Here is a 21,287-nt window from a genome sequence, read left to right on the forward strand (position 1 = left end):
ATTTCTGTAGCTGAGCTAAAAACTGCCTGGTTCTCTTTGGGGCAGTCAGTCGCCTTTTCACATGGTTGGGTTTCAGCCAGTGAAAAGTCAGGCATGAAAAGTAGAAAGAAAACGATGATCTCGCCTCTGGACATTTTTATTCACTAGAAAAAGAAAAAAATATTTTTACCCTCATGCAAAATTTTCAAGAATTACATTTTGGTTTGTAATTTAGCATGATTTGTTTTTGATGCATCAAATTCAGACCTGCAATTTCTCTGGAAAATCTTTTTTTTTTAAACCTAGTCAAATATCAAAGAAAAGGGTACCTACCAGGTTATTTCTTTTGGAGGATGAAGCTCCAGCAAAAACGAGACACATGCGAGTTAGGTAATTATTACTGAGGCTCCAACAGGCTGTAAGTCTGTTGCATCTGAGGCGTGGCGCAGCACACTTCTGCAGCCCGAGATAAGAGCAAGGCATCAGTTTTTTAGTTACTGCACACGTCTACAGAGTGCATTCAAGATTGTGGAGTTTTTCTTTAACGTCATACATAGCTGTGTGATTAATGTTTAACACATGCTTAACACAATATTTCAGGCCAGTTAAAACGCACGTGTTTGTTATTTTGGTTTTTTACTTCCTCACTGGAACAGCACGAAAAAATGCACAACATCATTTTTGATGAATTTGTTGCTTCCAGTTTGTAATCATAGGCAAGCTTCAGGTGGAACTTTTGGATTCCAGCTAAAGTATTTCAGACTTTATCGTGACTGTTTTCCATTAGATGGCAGTGTAATGGAAGGTACTGTGGATGTAGAATGGATTTTACCAAGAGGATAGTAGATGTAACTGGGTGTTTAACCCAGGGTATTGTGTTTTGGACTTCTTAGTTTAATTTGTTTTCCATCTCTTACATTACCTGGTTGGTTTTTATCGTCTGAGTCTCCCTCTGTTCTTTGCTGTGTCTTCCCTCATAGCAGCGTGTCTCCCTGACACGCTGTTTGTTTGCTGTTTGCTGCTATAACTACACATGTTTCTTGTTCAGCTATTTATTTATGAGTGACTTATGTATGTATGTATGTATGTATGTATATATATATGTATATATTGTACTATTCTTAGTTAGTGTATTGTCTGTCTTGTCTTAATGTTGGCTTATAATGGAGCACTGTAACAAAAATAATTTCCCCCAGGGATCAATAAAGTATTCTGATTCTGATTCTGACACGTGTTGTCCTTATATACCTGTACTCTGATTTCCAGTTCTTGCCCTGGAGAAGTTTTTGCTCTTTTGTTATTTCTGTGGATAGTCAGCATTACAGTTAGATTTTAAGTTTACTTATTGTTTTCTAAGTCCTCTGTTTGGGTCCACATCCTGCCTCCCACACAGCCGGACCTTGACAATGGTACTCATGCTGACACTCTGTACTTGGCTATTATGTATGGATTTATGTGATTGAAGCGTGAGGCTTGCCTTGTTTCTTTTAATTTTACCATATTAAAATAAATGAATTAAAAAAAATTAGTGGGCGGCACGGTGGCACGGTGGTTAGCACTGTTGCCGCACAGCAAGAAGGTCCTGAGTTCAATTCCAGCATCAGGCCGGGGTCTTTCTGTGTGGAGTTTGCATGTTCTCTCCGTGTTTGCGTGGGTTCCCTCCGGGTACTCCGGCTTCCTCCCACCGTCCAAAGACATGCAGCTTGTAGGGATAGGTTAATCGGATAATCCCAATTGCCACTAGGTGTGAATGTGAGAGTGAAAGTGAGTGTGAATGGTTGTCTGTCCCTGTGTGTTGGCCCTGCGACAGACTGGCGACCTGTCCAGGGTGTACCCCGCCTCTTGCCCTATGACAGCTGGGATAGGCTCCAGCGCCCCCCACGACCCTGAAAAAGGATAAGCGGAAGTGAATGGATGGATGGAAAAAAAATTAGTACTCCTGGGTTGTTGTTTTTGTTACGTTTTATTAAATGTACAACCCACTATGTCAGTGTCATGCTGAAAACTTTCACGTGTTTAAAATCATTTTCACAAGAATTCAAATATGAAACAATGTATATATTTATATAAATAATGTCAGACTTGTCAAACCTAGTATGAATGGTGAAGCTCAGTAAATAAGAGACAATAAGAGAGCGTGCACATGCTCTCACTAGAAGTGTTGCATTTATTCAGGCTATTGAAGCGTGATGTATAGTATAGTAGAAGAAGAAGAAGAAAGTGTACTTTATTGGTCCCCGTGGGGAAAATCCCTCTCTGCATTTAACCCATTCACTCAGTGAAGCAGTGGGCAGCCACTGGGCACCCGGGGAGCAGTGTGTAGGGACGGTACCTTGCTCAGGGGTACCTCAGGGTAGCTGTTCAGGGGAATCGAACCCCCGACCTTCCGATCATGGGGCCACCACTCTACCTACTGAGCTAGCCCTGCCCCTAGTGAACTCCATATTACATCTTTTGTATGTATATTGTAACGCTTTTGCAAAGAAGTTCAACTATTTGCTAAATGTTGGGTTGTTAGCACAAAATCAGCCGTCAAGCTGCAACAATTGTTAATGAAAAACAGTCGTTGGGTGGTTAACTCAACAGGCGAAGCATGTTTCAGTTTACATTCACAAATATGTCCAGGTTGGCCAAAAGTTGTTAAGGCATTTGTTGTTACAGTTAGTATTTAAGATGGCATCTCTTTCCTCAAAGATGCACAGTCAGGAAGACACACTGAGGGGTAAATCTGATGAATAAAACTGAAAGGTAATGAACTCTCTGGTGCCTTTCAGGCTCAATTACCAACTCTCCAAAGTCGCCCTCTAAAAGTTCTTCGTGTGCTTTGTTTGAATTGCAGTCTACAGCACAGAGTTCGTACTCCTGCGGCCTATATTCCCCGTGCCACTCTTATTTCTCCTCCAGCAAATACAGCTGATAATTACAGTGCTGATGATGACAGTGCACACTACTGCGATGACAATTAGGGTGATTGAAATATCACGAGAAATGCTTCCAGTATTCCCTTGTCCACTCCTGGTTACCTTTTCATACTCTGAGGTGGGGGTCGTCTTGACAGCTGGTGAGGGAGTGCTTCTTTTGGCTGGAGGTGTATGTGGCCTCCTCCTCTTCTCTGTTGAGGTCAGCACGGGCTCCTGAGTAGAGCTGAGAGATACCAAGTTCTCATCTGCCAGCAAAGCAATCATCTCGCCATTCAGACTGGAAGGAGCGTCACAGACCACAAGGCTTTGGTTGGTCTTTGATGGGTGCTGCTTCAACCAGTCCCTAAGTGGCAGAATATCCTTGTCACACCTCCAGGGATTTTGCTGGAGGAGTACTTCCTCTGATGCAGTAAGGGCATCTAAACTCTCCTGTGGTAGGTTAGGGAGGGAATTGTTTCGCAGGTCTATCTGTCCCAGGTGGGTCAGACCCTGGAGGAAACCACGTGGGAGGGATTTGATGAAGTTGTTTTCCAGAGAAATGTTGACCAGTCTTGGTAGCACCTGGAAAGTCCCAGCTTGCAGGGTCGTGATCAGATTGGTGTGCAGGGATACCTCTCCCAGCTGTTCCAATCCTCTAAATGCACTGGTGGATACATAACTAATCCGGTTACGACTGAGGACCAGGAGGCGTAACTGAGTCAGGTTCCTGAACGTGTCATTTTCCACACGACTCAGCTTGTTGTCATACAGCCACAGCTCCTTAAGGGCCGTGGGCCCAAACACCCTTGGCCCCAGAGTCTCCAGCTGGTTTTCATACAGGGAGATCTGGGAAAGATTTGGCACGTTTAGGAAGATCCCTTCTGGGAGAGATGTGATCTTGTTGTTGGAGAGAAACAGCTTCTGGAGTTTTGGAGTCTTGGAGAACAGGTCACGGTGGAGGTGAGTGATTTGGTTGTCTTGTAGTGACAGCTCTCCCAGGTTTACAAGGTCATCCAAAGTACCAACTTGAAGCTCCTGTAGCATGTTTCTATTAAGGCGTAAAGTTATGATCTGAGAAAGACCCTTAAAGGTTTCTCTAGATAGCTGGCTGACTTTGTTACCAGAAAGGGAAAGGTAGCTCAACTGTTTCAGTGGATGAAAAGTTTCCACAGGTACTGCAGTGAAAAGATTCCTACTAAGGTCAAGTCTTCTAAGCTCGGTCAACAGGGAAAACCACTGAGGCCGAAGTACTAAGAGGTTGTTGATGCTTAGTGTCAAAGCCTCAAGTTTCTGCAGATTTTTCAACAAGGCTTCTGGCAGATCCTGCAGTTGGGTACCAGTTAATGTTAAGGACCCGATATGTGGTGTTGAATTAAACGTGCCAGGGCGCACTTCCCTCAAAAGAGATTCTTTAATTAGCAACAAATCCAACGAATTCGTCATGTGTTCTGGCTCCAGAGAGTTAAAACTGCATTTTGAAAAATAGAGTTTGGTGGCAGATGACGGCAGCGGCATGGGGAAGTTTGACAGGCCAACGCATTGGACTGTGCTTCCTCTACATTGGCATCCATCCGGACACGCCCAGACAACACTGAGGGCCATGAGAAGTAGGAGTACAGGAAGTGTCGTTGGCAGCTCCATTATTGCCCTAAAATAGAAGAAACATATGTTGATTGGTTACATGCCAAAGTCACTAAACAAATCAGTGTGAGCCATGTTTGTTGCCATATTTAAGAAAAAGAAGTCTGGATACATTAAGATTGTGTACAACCTGTGGGGATTTTGCTTTATGTGGAAGGCCAGCAAGCGCTCATTAAACAAACGCTGTTATTTTTGCTTACGAAAGTAACTGAACTGCTCCACTTTGGATATTCATGAGGGAAAATGGACATTGTTGCATTTCTGGTGTGTTAACGCCACTGGACCTACTCTGAAATTTGATTTATTATTGCAAAACCTTTTTGCTTACAGGGCAGTAAAGAAAAGGATTTATTTATCTCCTCTCCATGTCAGATTGGGATTCTCTGCTCCCAGAACCATCACAATGATAGGAAAGTTCTACTGAATGCAGCTCTAATTAGTAACAGTGTCTTCATGGTGTAGCCTCTGAGTTTGTGTTTCGTCCAGGAAGCCGACATTTGCATAAATTAATCCAATGTTGCCCGTAGCTAGGAGCACTGCCCACCAACAGAACTGACTGCTAAATGCTTGGCAGGCCTCTGGCAGCAAAACCGTGTATGCAGCATTTGTGTTAAGCAGTAATTTTGAACCACTCATGCCTGAATAATTTGTTTTGCAAAATTTTTTGAAAGTGAACACTGAATATTTGTTAGCAAATGAAATTCAGTGTTTTGTCTGCTTCTCAGCATGCCAGACTGCCTGCACAAGTTTGGAAGCTGAGCCGTTCTCACTGTTTGTAGAGGCACAGACGGCTCCTGGAACAAAACCTTGCCAGCATCATGACCTGCTTCTCCACACAAATTCACCAAATTCACAGTCCTGCAACTGAGGGCTGGCAAGCCTGAGTTGCTTCTCAGTAGATGAGATGTATTAGTTTGCAACAAGAGTGTCTTTCAGGAAGGAACTTTGTAAAGACAAAATAAAATATCCTTCAAACGAACTCAAAGGCATCAGATTTCTTAACTTCCTTCTTTTCTTTTTTTTTCATCAAAAGCAGGAGGTCATAAAATCCATGCTGGTCCGTCCCAGCTGCTCACATTTTAACACATTTTTTCTGTTTTCATTAAAAGGTTGGAGAGGTGGTACTAGATTCCTGCTGTGAGGGTGAAGTCATTGTTTCCACTGCTATTACAATTTTATAACGTTTACATGATTTCTAGCCATACTAACATAATACCTCATTTAATTCCTCATAATTCTTATTTCTTTTAACTTTCCTATAAGAGACACCGAACAGTTTCATGATTATTTCCTTTTTCTTTCCTGCTGTGAATGTGGCCGGTCAGAGTTCAGACTTTAGTCATAGACGGGTTTCTAATTACCGAACTACTGAAAAATAAAATTTAGGTATCCGTGGAATACCCTTCCTTTTGTTATATGGGATCATTTTCGCCGTATTAAAAAGCGGAGGAGCCAGCAGGAGGGAGAAGAAAAGGTAAATTAACACCTAAACTATGTGTCATCTCTGGCAGACTTTATCCTCTCAGTCCAACCCAAACCCACTGTCATTTCGTCACTGGGACAGCCTGAAATGATCTGTGTTGTAATATAATGGTTAAACCATTTCCAGTTCACCAGTAATTCCTTAGATGTTTTTCTCCCTTCGATAATTAAAGGCTCAGAACATTATGTTCTGTGAAAAGAGCGTAGGAGCAGAGCTGCAGAAGGCCATGCATGTTTTATTTAGCATGTTTTGATGAACACTGTAGCTGACATGACATAAAAAATACACTTTGTCATGTAATTCAAAACGTAACTCTTATAATAATGACATATTAAAAAGCTAATTGTTTTACACATGAAAACACATGACTATACAACGTATTATAAATTTAATATTTAAAAAATAACAAGAAGAAAAACTAACATTATATCTTATTCCACATTACTGTCACCGACTTCTTTATCTTGTTTGTTTCCTGTTACATTTACCTCAGAAATATACTGGACACATCTTAAGTCTTAAGTAAATAAAAGTTTTAAAAAAAGAAAAAGTCAAATAAAGGAACAAAGTAGGCCAGCGTGCTGTTTTGCTGAGCTTACCTCTCGTGCTGCGATCCCTGAACAGAGACAGTGAGTCGGTGTGGAGTTCTTTTATGTGCGTCCTCCCTTCCTCCTCAGTTTTACTAATCCTCTGAAAGTTTCCAGCACTGCCTGAACTTTCACACCATCACATTTTCCTGCTCTTCGTCATCAGTCAAATTTTATAAGTCAGCTTTTTTTCTCTCTGTCTCACACAAGAAATGTGTAGATCCTGTTTCTGAGCTTCCTGGCCGTCCCCCGGCCCCCTCGGTGTCTCACACACACTCACCCTTTTTTTCTAAATGTGGTGGAGGGGGATCAGACCAGCAGAAGCCCCACCCTCTGGTACCAGCCTGGGACTGAACTGATTTTGTGTTTATGTGGGTATTTGGTCTCTGTTTCATCTTAGCAAAGACACTTTTTTTAATGCCTCAAGCTTCTTTATTTAATGGACAAGGAAAGATGTATATGTGTGCTAGAGGTTACAGGAAGGGTGACAAGTGACTCTGGACAGAACAATGGAGATTGTTTTGTGTTTTTAGTTTGTGGCAATGTTGTTTGTGTGTCTGCTTGGGTGTGCAAAGTATGGTCTGCACATATCTTTGGAGTAACATTCATGGTATGCTTGTAAATGGATGGGTTTGGTTTCCCAAATCCACTTTTAGGGACAGACTGTAACACAATCCACCCACAAACACACTGAATGAGCGTTCACTCTCTCTGCTGTAACAAAAATGATACATTTTCTATTCATTTTCTTATTATTTTCATATCATAATGAAAGTCTTGTGCGGGTAAGTTCAGGAACAACTTTTAGCATTTAGTACATCTGGATAGAATTAAGCAACGAAGCTTTCCTTGCCTCTACAGCTTTTGCTCGTGTTGTGTGCATATTTCTCATGTGAGCCAAACACGCTATTACAAAACAGAGTGGAACGGTTTCTTTGATATCACAAACAGTAAAGGGAATTATTATGTGATTAAGCTTTAGTGCTAAATTTGTCTTGTTTTCTGGTTTTTAGGTGAAAAAGATGGCTCTGATCTGCCAGTGATATGCAGCTTTTAGCTTTTAAACTCTATCACACAGGAAACTACTGGAAACAGATAATGAGGGTGGAGCTCATCTAAAGGCAGATGTTGCTGCAGTGCACAAAACTGTCCTAAACACTTTTATTGCAATATTGAAACATAAATAATTGTGTTTTATAACTGATTTGATTTACATGCCTCCGACATGAGAGCTATTGTATGTTTTTAGTTTTGCATATTTTACTATAAAGCAAATCTATCCCACATTCTGTGTACAATAGCTTCTAAATTAGTATCCCAAAAGACTGCATGACAAGATAGCATTTTCTGTTCTTCTGTTCAAGGTGCTTTCTATTGTAAGGTAAAGACCCTGCAATAATAGAAAAATCCCATCAAATAGATGCAACTCTGCGAGAAAGTACTTGCAAAGAAAAAGAGGAAGATTGACAGGAAGAAACCTCTGGGACAGACAGGCTTAAACCCAGAGTTTAATAACCAATAACTAATGATTAAATGCAAAATGGTCCGAGTTTATTATCCTGTTAATTCTACAGTTTTCAGTAAAAGAGTTCAGGATAAAAAGAATTTCCTGCTGGAAACGCATGGCATATGTTTATTATTGACATTTGATTAGTACTAGTATTAGTATTAGGTGCTCTTCACAGGTATGGGCGTGGCTGCCTAGTAGCCAGTGGCATGTCTGATTCCACTTACACTCACCTCGTTTCTCCTCTCTATTCCTCACTGGATTGTTGAACTAAAATTGTCATGTTGTAGTGAGACTGGACTCTCCTGATAGGTGAAGCATGTTTTCTTGTTCCTGAGTAAGATTACCCACTCACCGTGTTTTTGCACCTGCCTGTCTTACCTGTGGACAAAGCTGCCTGATCCACTCGTGTCCACAAAGAAACACTTATCTGGATTCAAGCCTGTGAAAGCTGGGGACACGTACCTGCACACCAGTTTGTGGAGAAACAGTGAATTCCTTCCCCCATGAGAGCCTGTGAGAACAAACAGGAAAACCAGCGCGCTCAGCTTCAATCCAGACAAACCAGCTTAATGGTGCTGAACCATAGAAATGTCAACTTATGAGTGAGGACTGGTATACAGTATTTAATGTTACGGAGCAGTTAGAAAAGCTTCAGCACTTGCCTTTCCTCAGCATTCAATTCAATTCAAGTTATTTATACAGCCTCAAATCGCCTCAAGGTGCTTTATTTTGTAAGGAAATCCTACAATAATACATACAGAGAAAAACCCAACAATCATACGACTGCCTATGAGCAAGCGCTGTGGTGACAGTGGGAAGGAAAAACTCCCTTTTAACAGGAAGAAACCTCCGGCAGGGGTGGAGCCATCTGCTGTGACTGGTTGGGGTGAGAGCATTTAAAGAAATGCTTTAAATGCACTATTACAAACTTACACATGTAACTGTGAGTGCTGAAGTTCTCAGTCATAAAATCAACTGACCAGAACATGCAATCTGTGACAACTGAAAACACTTAGCTGTGAGTTACAGAGCCATGTGAAGATACCAAGCTTTGAAATCCTTTCACAGATTTACAGACTGATCAAATGTTCACCTTATTATTTCAGTGAACTTCAGTGAACACATAATATATAAAAAAGAAGCCGGATTGAGCAGGGTTACAGTTATAGCTGCTCTTCTTTGTGATGTAACGAGTGCATGTTCTTTACGGAGGATTTAGAAAGGAATATTAGGATATGTACATTCAGTATGACTCAACTTACAGCCTGTTTTTTTCAAATTTTATTTGTCACGTACACAGTCATACACAGTACGATATGTAGTGAAATGCTTGGACAACTGCTCGTGACCTAAAGAAAACAAAAAAGGAAAAGGCTATGAATAAGATAGGAAATAAATATGAAAAATTAAAAAGGGTAAATTTAACTAGGAAGGAATAAAATATAAATTAAGGTTAAAAATGAAATAACTGTACAACACAAATTAGAATGAAGGGTAAATTTAACTGGGAAGAATAAGATAAAATATATAAATTAAAGTTGAAAATAAAATAACTGTACAACAAAATACACAATATAGAACTATATAAGAATGTATGAAGAAATATAAATATATACACAATAACAGCAGCTGTACAAGTATTAACTGGAAATGAAGAATATAGTGACCAGTGTTGTGCAAAACCAAAGTCCAGAAAGTCCAGTGTGTGTGTAAGAACCATATGTGTGGGTCAGTACTGTGTGGTGGTGTGATTGAGAGACCGTATCGCCTGCGGGAAGAAGCTCCTCCTCAGTCTCTCTGTGTTGGTCTTCAGGGAGCGGAATCGCTTTCCTGACCTCAACAGAGAGAACAGTCTGTTGTTGGGATGGCTGAGGTCCTTCACCATCTTCCTGGCCTTGGTCCAGCACCGCCTGCTGTAGATTGAGTGCAGGTCAGGGAGCTCGGAGCGGATGGTGCGCTCAGCTGACCGCACAACCCTCTGTAGAGCTCGTCTGTCCTGCATGGTGCTGTTCCCGAACCAGGTTAAGATGTTTCCCGTCAGGATGCTCTCTATGGCGCACGAGTAAAAGTTCCTGAGCACCTTGGAGGGCAGTTGGAAGTCTCTCAAGCGTCTGAGGTGGTAGAGACGCTGTCGGGCCTTTTTCACCACGGTGTTGATGTGACAGGACCATGACAGGTCCTGCGTGATGTGAACTCCGAGGTATTTGAAGCTGTCCACTCTCTCCACTGGGCACTCGTTGATGACGGGGGTCTGGTAGTTCCTCTCCTGCTTAGTGCTGAAGTCCACTATCAGCTCCTTTGTCTTACTGACGTTTAGAAGGAGGTTGTTCCTCTGGCACCAGTTCTCCAGATTCCTATTTTTTAAATAAACAGCTTATTATTGGGCTTAAGATAAGATAAGATAAGATAGAACTTTATTAATCCCTCGGGTGGGTTCCTCTGGGAAATTCGACTTCCAAAAAAAGCACAGCAACGACCAAAGTTACAGTTACAGAACTGTTATATATATATATACACACACACACACACACACACACACACACACATATATAAATACAGAGACAAATATAAATAAAATATACAAAGGGGATAAATAGAATAAATAGGAATAAAAAATAAAAATACAAGTGAATTGCACATTTCAAGTATTGAGTCTATTGCACTGTTGACTATTTACAAAAAGTATTGCACAAGGTATTGTACAGTGAGGTGCAGAGGCACTACAGCTTAGTTGTCCCCCCTCCTTTGTCCTCCTGTCTCCCCTCCCTCTCCCCTCCAGAGAGGAGTTAAACAGTCTGATGGCGTGTGGGACAAAGGAGTTTTTAAGTCTGTTAGTTCTTGTCTTGGGGAGAAGCAACCTGTCACTGAACAGACTCTTCTGGTTGTTTATGGCCGTGTGCAGAGGATGCCCAGCATTGTCCATAATGTCCATCAGCTTAATCAAGAGCATTAAAATTACACCCTGCAGCCAAGACTCTGGGAATTCCACATTTGCTCATGTTTTGGGAAATCCCTCCCAGCTGGCATTACGGTCAAAGTTAGAAGGTTAACATAGACAAATGAAAGATTCCTCCCAGAGCTATGAATCAACAGGTTTTTGTTTCTCTTCCTAAAGTCTTGTTTTCCACATTGGTCCAATATTTCTTGTGCCCCTGCAGTTTTCCTCTCCCCACGCTGACCCTGTGTATGTGCCCACTGTTGTGTGAGCTCAGCCTGCTGGAAAGTCCTAATCACCTGTTGTCATAGCAATGAACTTGGGCACTGCTCACCAATTCATCCTCTTTTGTTTGCTGCTTGGTTTAGCGTCCAATCACCTCTCGTGGAATTTGTGGCATCTGCCGTCATTTTTAGGGTTTAAAAGACTTGAAAAATTATTGTGACTCAGGCAAATATGGCCCCTTGTTTAGTCTCTACAGAACAATGTGTAATGTCCAACTGTGAGGACAAGCTGCTCACAAATGAAACTTTAAATGTACGAACTTCACCTTTAGTTATTTCCTTTCTCATGAAAAACATTTGTGTCAAAACTTCGGTAGAATTAAAGAGCGGCTTTGTAATGAAACATGTTGCACAGTTATTAAAAAGGGAACTGGGCTGGATGTACGTTCACATTTTTGAGGTTATGGCAGAGGCTTGTGAAATTACAGGGGCGTCATTTCATAAATGGATTCGTCATCTCAAAAGCTAAACATACTGACCTCGTGACATCATGGATAGATGTGTTTCCTGTTTTGAACGTTGTTACAAAGATTAGGGCATAATCTTCCTGTGAAGATGTGTAATTCCTTCTGGGAAAGCACATTTCTGTAACATTCCTGAAAAGGAAGTCAAATCCAGATAAGGAATAATGGTTGTTTACAGCAGCTGTTCGAATAACAGGTGCTGTGGGATTAAACAAGATACTCCAAAATCTTGACCACGATCTGCTCAATCGGTCAAATATTTAGCAGTTTGATCACAGAAGTGGACAGGTTTAAGATATTAAAAAAAAACCACTTTAATCATTCATTTTCATGGCATAAAATACAAATGATGACAGCATCACAGCTAACCCTAACCCAGCTTTTAAAAAAGGCCATTACATGAATGCCTTACAAAGAGAAATACACAACAGGCACTGGGTATATAAAGTGTAGCTCACAACACACACAGCTTTAACATTTTGAAATAAACATCTGTAAATAGCACAAATATAAAAGTAGACACTGTCCAGTCGTGCGCTTTCGTCTTGCAGTTTCAAGTATCCACCACTGGAGGGAAACAAATCACCTGCAGCTTTAACACTGACGTGTGTTATCTATAAGCTGCTGAAGCACTGCAGTCTTGGCATAGTAGATAAAACGTACATTTATAAATACAGCAGGCATCAGTGTGTATGACTCGAGACATGGTGAAAGCAAAAGACCAGTGGAAGAAACCAGGTTTTCACTTTATATGCTTGAAAAACAAACAGTGGTCAACAACAGGTGGATTCTTCAGTGGCTCTCTCCGGCTTTAACAGAAACTGTATGACTATAGAATAAACAATGATATATGTATATAAGGCATTATACAATCCTCTCATTTTATCATTATTATCATAATTACACCACAATATTTTTTAAAGAGTTTGAATATGTGCATCATAGCATGAATCTTTTTACCAGTGTTGGGGACTTTTAATTTGAATAATTTGGACATGAACAGGCAGGACTTTAGCAGTCTGCATAGCTACCCAGTTTCAAAATAGACCTAAAATCTTCCCATTTGATTGATGAACATTCAAATATTTGCTCTGTATGCTGACTATTGACAGATATTAGTTTAGCTGTGATATAAAATTAAACACAATACCATCTGAATGTGCTTTTTTCTGAAAAACCCCACAGGGTTCAATTCCATCATATTTCAAAGTCTGATTTTCCTGAGGAAATGTGTTCAGAGAAAACAAACACAGTAATTGTCAGCCGCTAGAAGAGGATCGTTTATCTAGTTGTGCACCAGCCCGATAAGCCAGCGCTACGCCTCATGACGAGCACACTCAGCCTTTAGCTTATACGTGGCCTTGTGGAGGCGATACATGCCATACATGGTAGCAAGAATAAGCGACAACCCTGTAGCTAGAAGAAGGATGTGAGAGAACATGAGGAACCCAGCCAAAGCCGTGTTTGAGGGCAGAAACCACACATACACCCAGCCTTTCTGATGGTTATGGTGGACAAACTCAGGCCCCGGTTCTATCACCAATATGCCATAAAAAGGAGGTGACATGTTCTGAGCAAATTTACCAATAAGTTCAGTGGAAAGTGATGCTGAGAGTGTTGTATCATCTGATGTGGTTGCTTTTACAGTCTGAGTGGTTATTTTGTCAGGGACTTTTTGGGTAGCTCCTTGAGTGGTTTGGATCGCCGCTTCCTTGGATCGAGTAGCCGTTGTGGGGGGTGTGGTTATGGAAGTTAAAGCTGATGTTTGTCCAGAGGTTGACAACATGTGGAGTGGTTGTGTTGGTGACCGGTTCAAATCTTGTAGAGGAAAACTCTTGGCTGTTGTAGCACTGCAAAAGCTGAACTCTTCATCATGCAGCGAGCCAACGGTACGCAGCAGCTGGTAGATTGGAGTGTGACACATCACGTCATCTCTGTCCCAAAGCACATGCTCATTGTGTCTCATCCATCTTGCAATGCCTCTGATAGCACAATTACAATCCCAGGGGTTTCCACTCAGAGTCAGATTCATCAAAGCTGGAAGAGACACGAAAATATCTCCTGGAAGACTGCTAAGGTTGTTATTGTTCAATAAAATTTCAAGAATCTCTCCAAGACCCTTAAAGATATCTTCTGGTAGGCCATACAACTTATTGTCATTGAGGTGAAGTTTCTTCAGGGTGGTTAGTTTGGAGAATAGCTGGGGATGAAGATAATGGAGGTTGTTGGATTTTAGCGAGAGCTTCTGAAGGTTTGGAAGACAGCAGAAAACATCTGGTGGAAGGTCCCTCAGATTGTCATTTAAATGGAAGTTCAGCATAAGCAGCCCAGACATGTTAGCGAACAAATTTCCAGGAACCGTGATGAGGTTGGTGGCATATAGATAGAACTCTGTCATGTCGGGCATGTGACCCATCAGCTCATCTGGTAGAGATAATAGTGGATTCTTGTAAATGGTGAGTTTGACCAACTTTGGCATGTGGTAGAAGCTCTTTTCTGGGATGGCCTGAAGTTGGTTGGAGGATAAGGTCAGGTTTTTCAGGTTCCCCAGAGGCCAGAAGACTTTAGGTGGAAGGCTGGCAATCTGGTTTTGATGGAGTTTTAGCTCCACGAGGTTGATGAGTTTGTCAAAGATGCCAGCTTCTAGAAATTCTAGTTCATTGTAATAGAGTATAAGCTGCTGAAGTTTAGTCAAGGAGTGAAAGATGGTAGGAGGAAGCTTCTTTATGAAGTTCCTTCCAAGATTCAGAAAGGTGAGGTTGGTCAGTCCTTCAAATAGGTCTGGATCAAGACTCCTGAGTTTGTTGCGGCTTAGGTCCAGATCCTGCAACCCACCCAGTCCTTCAAACATGTCTGGATGAATGTTCTCAAACTGGTTCCCATCTAGATGCAGCTGCTCAAGAGCAGCAAGTGGACTGAACACTCGAGGAGGAAGGGTCGACAGATCGTTAGATGACAGCTTGACAGACTTGAGCTGGGGAGCTATGAGGAAAGCCTGAGGATGGACGGTGTGTAGATGACTCTTTATGAGACTGAAACGCAGCAGGAGGTCCAGATTTGCTAAACTTCGCTCATTTAGGACATTCATGTTTGTAACACTGAGCTGCAGCAGGTATGTGTGGAGAGGCAGAGGCGGTATATCAGTGATGGTGGAGCCAGTACACATGGCAGCGCCTTGAGGGTTGCATCGGCAACTGCTGGGGCAAGAACTGCTGTGGGTAAAGTCTGGAATCATAAAGAGCAAGGGCATCATCCACGTGGTGCCTGGGAAGTAAAAATAAAGCCAATGAGAGTCCACATTTTTCTTTATTTCGATTTTAATAACTCATTTTAGTCATTTTATCTGTATAAAAGAAAACTTCACCTCCTGAAGTCTGAGCCATTATAGCGTTTTGAACATGGAGCATTTATTGAACCTTCTGATATTTCAATTAAATGTTTATTTTCATATATATTTTTGCAATTTATTGCTTAAAATAAATTGTGCACTTGGGTTTTTCAGGGAGAAAAAACTGATGACTGAAGTCTCAAAAGCTTTCATGTATCAAATATGAGGCATTAAAGGCTTAAACGGAGTTAATGATGTAGTAACACAGTAATAATAGCAATCATAATGAAAATATTTTTTAAAAATTAAATTATGTTATTTCATAGATACATTTCAAAAGCATTGAACGTGGGGCGGAAAACCAACATAAGCATTTGACTAACCTCTGAAGTAAAGATCCATCACGGATTGTTTGCTCCCGTGCTGCCTGCTGCTCCTCTCTCTACTGCTGTGTTTAGAAGATGCGCACTCTCTGTCTGTCACGCTATCCAGCCCCTGCTTCACCAAGACGTCTGCCCCAGAGACATTATCTCATCCTTCATGCTGCTCAGGCCTTGAGATTAATTCTAGAGTTCAGGCTAGCAAGAAAACGTCAGCATTATGACTTTTGATTTATTTAAAAGTTGGACTCACTTTTCTGGATACTTTAATGCTACAAATTAATGTAAAACTGATGTCATCTTAGTCTTCAGAGCATTTCATGCACTTTGTTCAGTTTGACTTTCCCAATGTGCAACATTTGGTTGGCTATTTGTAAATTCATGTTTTCTATGTTTGAAACCTGCCATCACAAATGTTGACTGACACAGAGGGTGCTGTTTCATTTCCTGTGTATGCAGCTCATGGGCTGGACAGAAACAGATAACGGCCATATCTGCAGCAGGAAAGTTTGGCCGTTTTGTGCATGTACTGTATTGTTACTAAACTAATAAAAGCGAGTAAAGCATACTTGTGTTCACATTGGTAGATTAGTGGGTGAACTCTAATTGTGTTTTAATAATAATAATAATAATAACTTTATTTATAAAGTGCTTTCAAAAAAGTGCTGAACATCTCAAGTACAAGCATTTTCAGGTTTGAGCTCATAGACTCTGTCCTTCTGTACAACATTTCTGTAAAGTGTGAGGTTAACAGTCAAAATCACAGAGAGGGAAAATTGTGCAATGAGAGACTTTACCTTGGGACAGATGTTTTGTTCTGGCAGTCAATCAATCAATACTTTATTTATATAGCACATTTAAAGACCGGAGGTACATCAAAGTGCTTCTCAGTAATAAAATATGAAACAAAATTAATTGCATATGGGTACGATAGTAGAGTATAAATAAATTCCCAGATAAAACAAAGCACTAATTAGCCCGGGAGTACTATGTTAAAACAAATATTTCACACTTAGTGTAAAAGTTCGGTAAAATCAACACAGAAATATCAACTGCAAAAACCCAGTAAAACAATAGGTTAAAATTACATACAAAATGTAATAAAAGTACAAAGTGTACAGCCGACAAATCACTAACTGAAAATGCAAGATCAAATAAATAAGTTTTCAATCGTGTTTTAAAAGATTGAATAGATTCCGGCGCGCGAATATCAGCTGGAAGATTGTTCCAGAGGTTCGGTGCAGCAGGCAAAGGCACGATCACCTCTGGTTTTCTGAGACCGAGGTTGCACCAAGGTCATTTGACTCCATGATAGAAGTGCCTTCAGGATACAGGCTGAGAAGTTCAGTTAAATAGCAAGGCGCAACATTACTTACGATTTTCCCTTACTGTACAGTATAAAGCGCCTTGAGGCGACTGTTGTTGTGATTTGGCGCTATATAAATAAAATTGAATTGAATGTAAGCAATAAAATCTTAAAATCAATCCGATATTTGATGCACAGTAAATTTCCCAGTGTTAAATCAGCAGTGTTAAAGTGTATTTACTCTAATAGAGTCATTATGACATCAGCTGGAGCAAAACGCCCCCAGTGTGGAGTTACTGTAGAAAGCTCCTGCCACCACATTTTCTTCAGGTCACTTACAGGGTAAGTTGTTCATATTCACTTATTAAACCAACAATTTGACATTTTAAACAGCATGTTAAAATAAGGTTACATTCCTTTTGTTACGGTTTGGAGGAGGACTCAAGCGCAGGACTCTGGTTCTGATGCTCACGAGAAGGGTTTATTTACAAGTCACCAGGTGTAGAGAATGTGCGGGGGTGGGGTGTTATATACAGCTGAGTGGGGGGAGAAGGGGTCTCCAGGGAAGTCCAGGGGAAAGCACGCGCTAGTGATGGCCTGCTTGAAGCTGACGCTCCGGTGCGTGTGTCACAAAAAGCTTGATTCGTTTGGCCAGAGTCACGTGATCAGTGACGTCCGAAGCTTCATTTAGAACATAACCGCTTCGGTGTCTGATTCCCTGGTTTATAAGGAAGTGGTTTATGGAGTGTTTTGATGGTGACAGATAGCGAACCACTGATATTTCTACTGAGAGATTTGGAGCCAGTGAGGAATAGAGGAGGTTCTGTTGTGTGGGAGTATTTTGAGTTGATTTTGGTCGATCGGGTGGGTTTTCCAGCTTTGTGTTCTGGCTGTTTGTTTTGTTTAGTGCGTGTTTATTTTATCTGAAAACGGGAAAAACTTAAAATGTCAAAAATCTGATTTTCATAATATAAATATCATTAAATAACTTTAGAAAAACTTCCATTTGACTCTTTACATGTAATGTTGTAAAAATATATATTTTATTGTTTAATTCATCTGAAAATGTTAGTCTGCAAAATGTGCAGCAATTTAATTTATTTATTCTCTTTAGCTGATAGTTTGTGGGGCCCAGGTAGACTGTATAACTGCATCTCTACCAGTTTCTCTGCACTCCAGCCTCCTCTGTGCCATATGAAGGGATTTTCCTTAATGCAGGAGAAATGATCTCCACGAAAATGAACAGGTTTGGCCATCGCACACTAGAACAAATTCTCTTCTTAAATAAAAATGAAAAAGGGCTACTTTAAATGCATCATGTTTTTAATTTGCAAGTTCATAAGCATTTTCCTTTTCCAGTTCACAATCAATTCTACCCCCAGGTCAAAAATAATATTATATTAGGAAAATGTCCCTAATATAATATTATTTATAAATATGCCTGTCCGGCGATTAATTGCATAAGTACAAGGAGGCAGGACCTCACAGCAGAAACATACTCCATAATGTGTTGTACATTATTATATGTATATTACATGTAGCGTGGTACTTTTCAATTATTGTATTTACCAACATCAAGAAGTCACAAGCAAAGAAAGACCACACCATGGTGCATATTTAAACAAGGAAAGTTTACTGGTCAAAATGATGTATTAAAGAAATAAACAACATTTTTTTCACCCCCAAAAATACACGTTCAAAGCAACACAGCGGTGGCCCAATATCAGACAAAATTCCACTCTGTAGAGTGGGCAATCATAATGAAGCAGTTGGTTTTATTTTGTGGATTCAAGCTGCTCTTCATATTTTTGGCCACCAGATGTCACCAGAGAGGACTGTGTTGAAAAGCTTCGAGTAATGAACCGTTTTTCAATTCAAGCTTCAGAAAGCTTCATTTGGCTATCACTAGCACGCGTTCTTCAGAATATCCACTCACACGATCACAGGCTCACACTCCGACACTGCCACACGGGAATCACACGGGGAAAATCCAGGAAGCTCTGTAGACAGGGTTAAGAACGACGCACAAAGGAAAACACTCTTAACTAAACTTGCTGTAGCTTGACTTCACTAACGCGTAGTCGACAACGATCCAGCGACGAACAGCAGTCACCTCCTGGCTTAAATGCTGCTCTATGGGCTCAAAATGTGGTCATAAATATTTTGTACTTGTAAAAAAGATTTGTGATTTATTTATTTATTTATTTAGTAACTGTATATTTGATGATGTTGGTGTTTGGCTTGATTGTCAGCACAGAGAGGGAGAGAGAGAGAGAGAGAGAGAGAGGAACAGAGAGAGAGAGAGAGAGAGAGGAACAGAGAACAGAGAGAGAGAGGAACAGAGAGAGAGAGAGAGAGAGAGAGAGAGAGAGGAACAGAGAGAGAGAGAGGAACAGAGAGAGAGAGAGAGAGAGAGGAACAGAGAACAGAGAGAGAGAGGAACAGAGAGAGAGAGAGAGAGAGAGGAACAGAGAGAGAGAGAGGAACAGAGAGAGAGAGAGAGAGAGAGGAACAGAGAACAGAGAGAGAGAGGAACAGAGAGAGAGAGAGAGAGAGAGAGGAACAGAGAGAGAGAGAGGGAGAGAGAGAGAGAGAGAGAGAGAGAGGAACAGAGAGAGAGAGAGAGAGAGAGAGAGGAACAGAGAGAGAGAGAGAGAGAGAGAGAGAGGAACAGAGAACAGAGAGAGAGAGGAACAGAGAGAGAGAGAGAGAGGGAGAGAGAGAGAGAGAAAGGAACAGAGAGAGAGAGAGGAACAGAGAGAGAGAGAGGAACAGAGAGAGAGAGAGAGAGAGGAACAGAGAGAGAGAGGGAGAGAGAGAGAGACAAAGGAACAGAGAGAGAGAGAGAGAGGAACAGAGAGAGAGAGGAACAGAGAGAGAGAGAGAGAGGGAGAGAGAGAGAGAGAAAGGAACAGAGAGAGAGAGAGGAACAGAGAGAGAGAGAGGAACAGAGAGAGAGAGAGGAACAGAGAGAGAGAGAGGAACAGAGAGAGAGAGAGAGAGAGGAACAGAGAGAGAGAGGGAGAGAGAGAGAGACAAAGGAACAGAGAGAGAGAGAGAGAGGAACAGAGAGAGAGAGGAACAGAGAGAGAGAGAGAGAGGGAGAGAGAGAGAGAGAAAGGAACAGAGAGAGAGAGAGGAACAGAGAGAGAGAGAGGAACAGAGAGAGAGAGAGGAACAGAGAGAGAGAGAGAGAGAGAGAGAGAGGAACAGAGAGAGAGAGGAACAGAGAGAGAGAGAGAGAGAGAGAGAGAGAGGAACAGAGAGAGAGAGAGAGAGAGAGGAACAGAGAGAGAGAGAGGAACAGAGAGAGAGAGAGGAACAGAGAGAGAGAGAGGAACAGAGAGAGAGAGAGAGAGAGAGAGAGAGGAACAGAGAGAGAGAGGAACAGAGAGAGAGAGAGAGAGAGAGAGAGACAAAGGAACAGAGAGAGAGAGAGAGAGGAACAGAGAGAGAGAGGAACAGAGAGAGAGAGAGAGAGGAGAGAGAGAGAGAGAAAGGAACAGAGAGAGAGAGAGAGGAACACAGAGAGAGAGGGAGAGAGAGAGAGACAAAGGAACAGAGAGAGAGAGAGAGAGGAACAGAGAGAGAGAGGAACAGAGAGAGAGAGAGAGAGGGAGAGAGAGAGAGAGAAAGGAACAGAGAGAGAGAGAGGAACAGAGAGAGAGAGAGGAACAGAGAGAGAGAGAGAGAGAGAGAGAGAGGAACAGAGAAAGAGAGGAACAGAGAGAGAGAGAGAGAGAGAGAGAGAGGAACAGAGAGAGAGAGGAACAGAGAGAGAGAGAGAGAGAGAGGAACAGAGAGAGAGAGGAACAGAGAGAGAGAGAGAGAGAGAGAGAGAGGAACAGAGAGAGAGAGAGAGAGAGAGGAACAGAGAGAGAGAGGAACAGAGAGAGAGAGGAACAGAGAGAGAGAGAGAGAGAGAGAGAGAGAGAGGAACAGAGAGAGAGAGAGGAACAGAGAGAGAGAGAGGAACAGAGAGAGAGAGAGAGAGAGAGGAACAGAGAGAGAGAGAGAGAGAGAGGAACAGAGAGAGAGAGAGGAACAGAGAGAGAGAGGAACAGAGAGAGAGAGAGAGAGAGAGAGAGAGAGAGGAACAGAGAGAGAGAGAGGAACAGAGAGAGAGAGAGAGAGAGAGGAACAGAGAGAGAGAGAGAGAGAGAGGAACAGAGAGAGAGAGAGAGAGAGAGAGAGAGAGGAACAGAGAGAGAGAGAGAGAGGGAGAGAGAGAGAGAGAGGAACAGAGAGAGAGAGAGAGAGGGAGAGAGAGAGGAACAGAGAGAGAGAGAGAGAGAGAGGAACAGAGAGAGAGAGAGAGAGAGAGGAACAGAGAGAGAGAGAGAGAGAGAGAGAGAGAGAGGAACAGAGAGAGAGAGAGAGGAACAGAGAGAGAGAGAGGAACAGAGAGAGAGAGAGAGAGAGAGAGAGGAACAGAGAGAGAGAGAGAGAGAGAGAGAGAGAGAGAGAGGAACAGAGAGAGAGAGAGAGGA

The 21,287-nt window shown here is 41.7% G+C and overlaps 2 protein-coding genes across 2 annotated transcripts; both read right to left on the bottom strand.

Moving 5' to 3' along the window:
• Positions 1 to 1,923: 1,923 nt before the first annotated feature.
• Positions 1,924 to 6,866, bottom strand: lrrc15 (leucine rich repeat containing 15). Its single transcript, XM_080297273.1, has 2 exons — positions 6,603 to 6,866; positions 1,924 to 4,527 (listed from the first exon to the last, which is right to left on the bottom strand). The coding sequence occupies exon 2, from the start codon at positions 4,518 to 4,520 to the stop codon at positions 2,820 to 2,822; it is 1,701 nt and encodes a 566-aa protein (XP_080153399.1). The 5' UTR covers positions 4,521 to 4,527; positions 6,603 to 6,866; the 3' UTR covers positions 1,924 to 2,819.
• A 5,206-nt stretch (positions 6,867 to 12,072) lies between these two features.
• LOC113015825 (uncharacterized) lies at positions 12,073 to 15,642 on the bottom strand. The gene is made up of 2 exons (XM_080297272.1): positions 15,495 to 15,642; positions 12,073 to 15,047 (listed from the first exon to the last, which is right to left on the bottom strand). The coding sequence occupies exons 1-2, from the start codon at positions 15,511 to 15,513 to the stop codon at positions 13,099 to 13,101; spliced, it is 1,968 nt and encodes a 655-aa protein (XP_080153398.1). The 5' UTR covers positions 15,514 to 15,642; the 3' UTR covers positions 12,073 to 13,098.
• Between the last annotated feature and the right edge of the window lie 5,645 nt (positions 15,643 to 21,287).

Source organism: Astatotilapia calliptera, chromosome 23 (assembly GCF_964374335.1).
Source record: "Astatotilapia calliptera chromosome 23, fAstCal68.1, whole genome shotgun sequence".
In the NCBI taxonomy this organism is placed as follows: Eukaryota; Metazoa; Chordata; class Actinopteri; order Cichliformes; family Cichlidae; genus Astatotilapia; species Astatotilapia calliptera.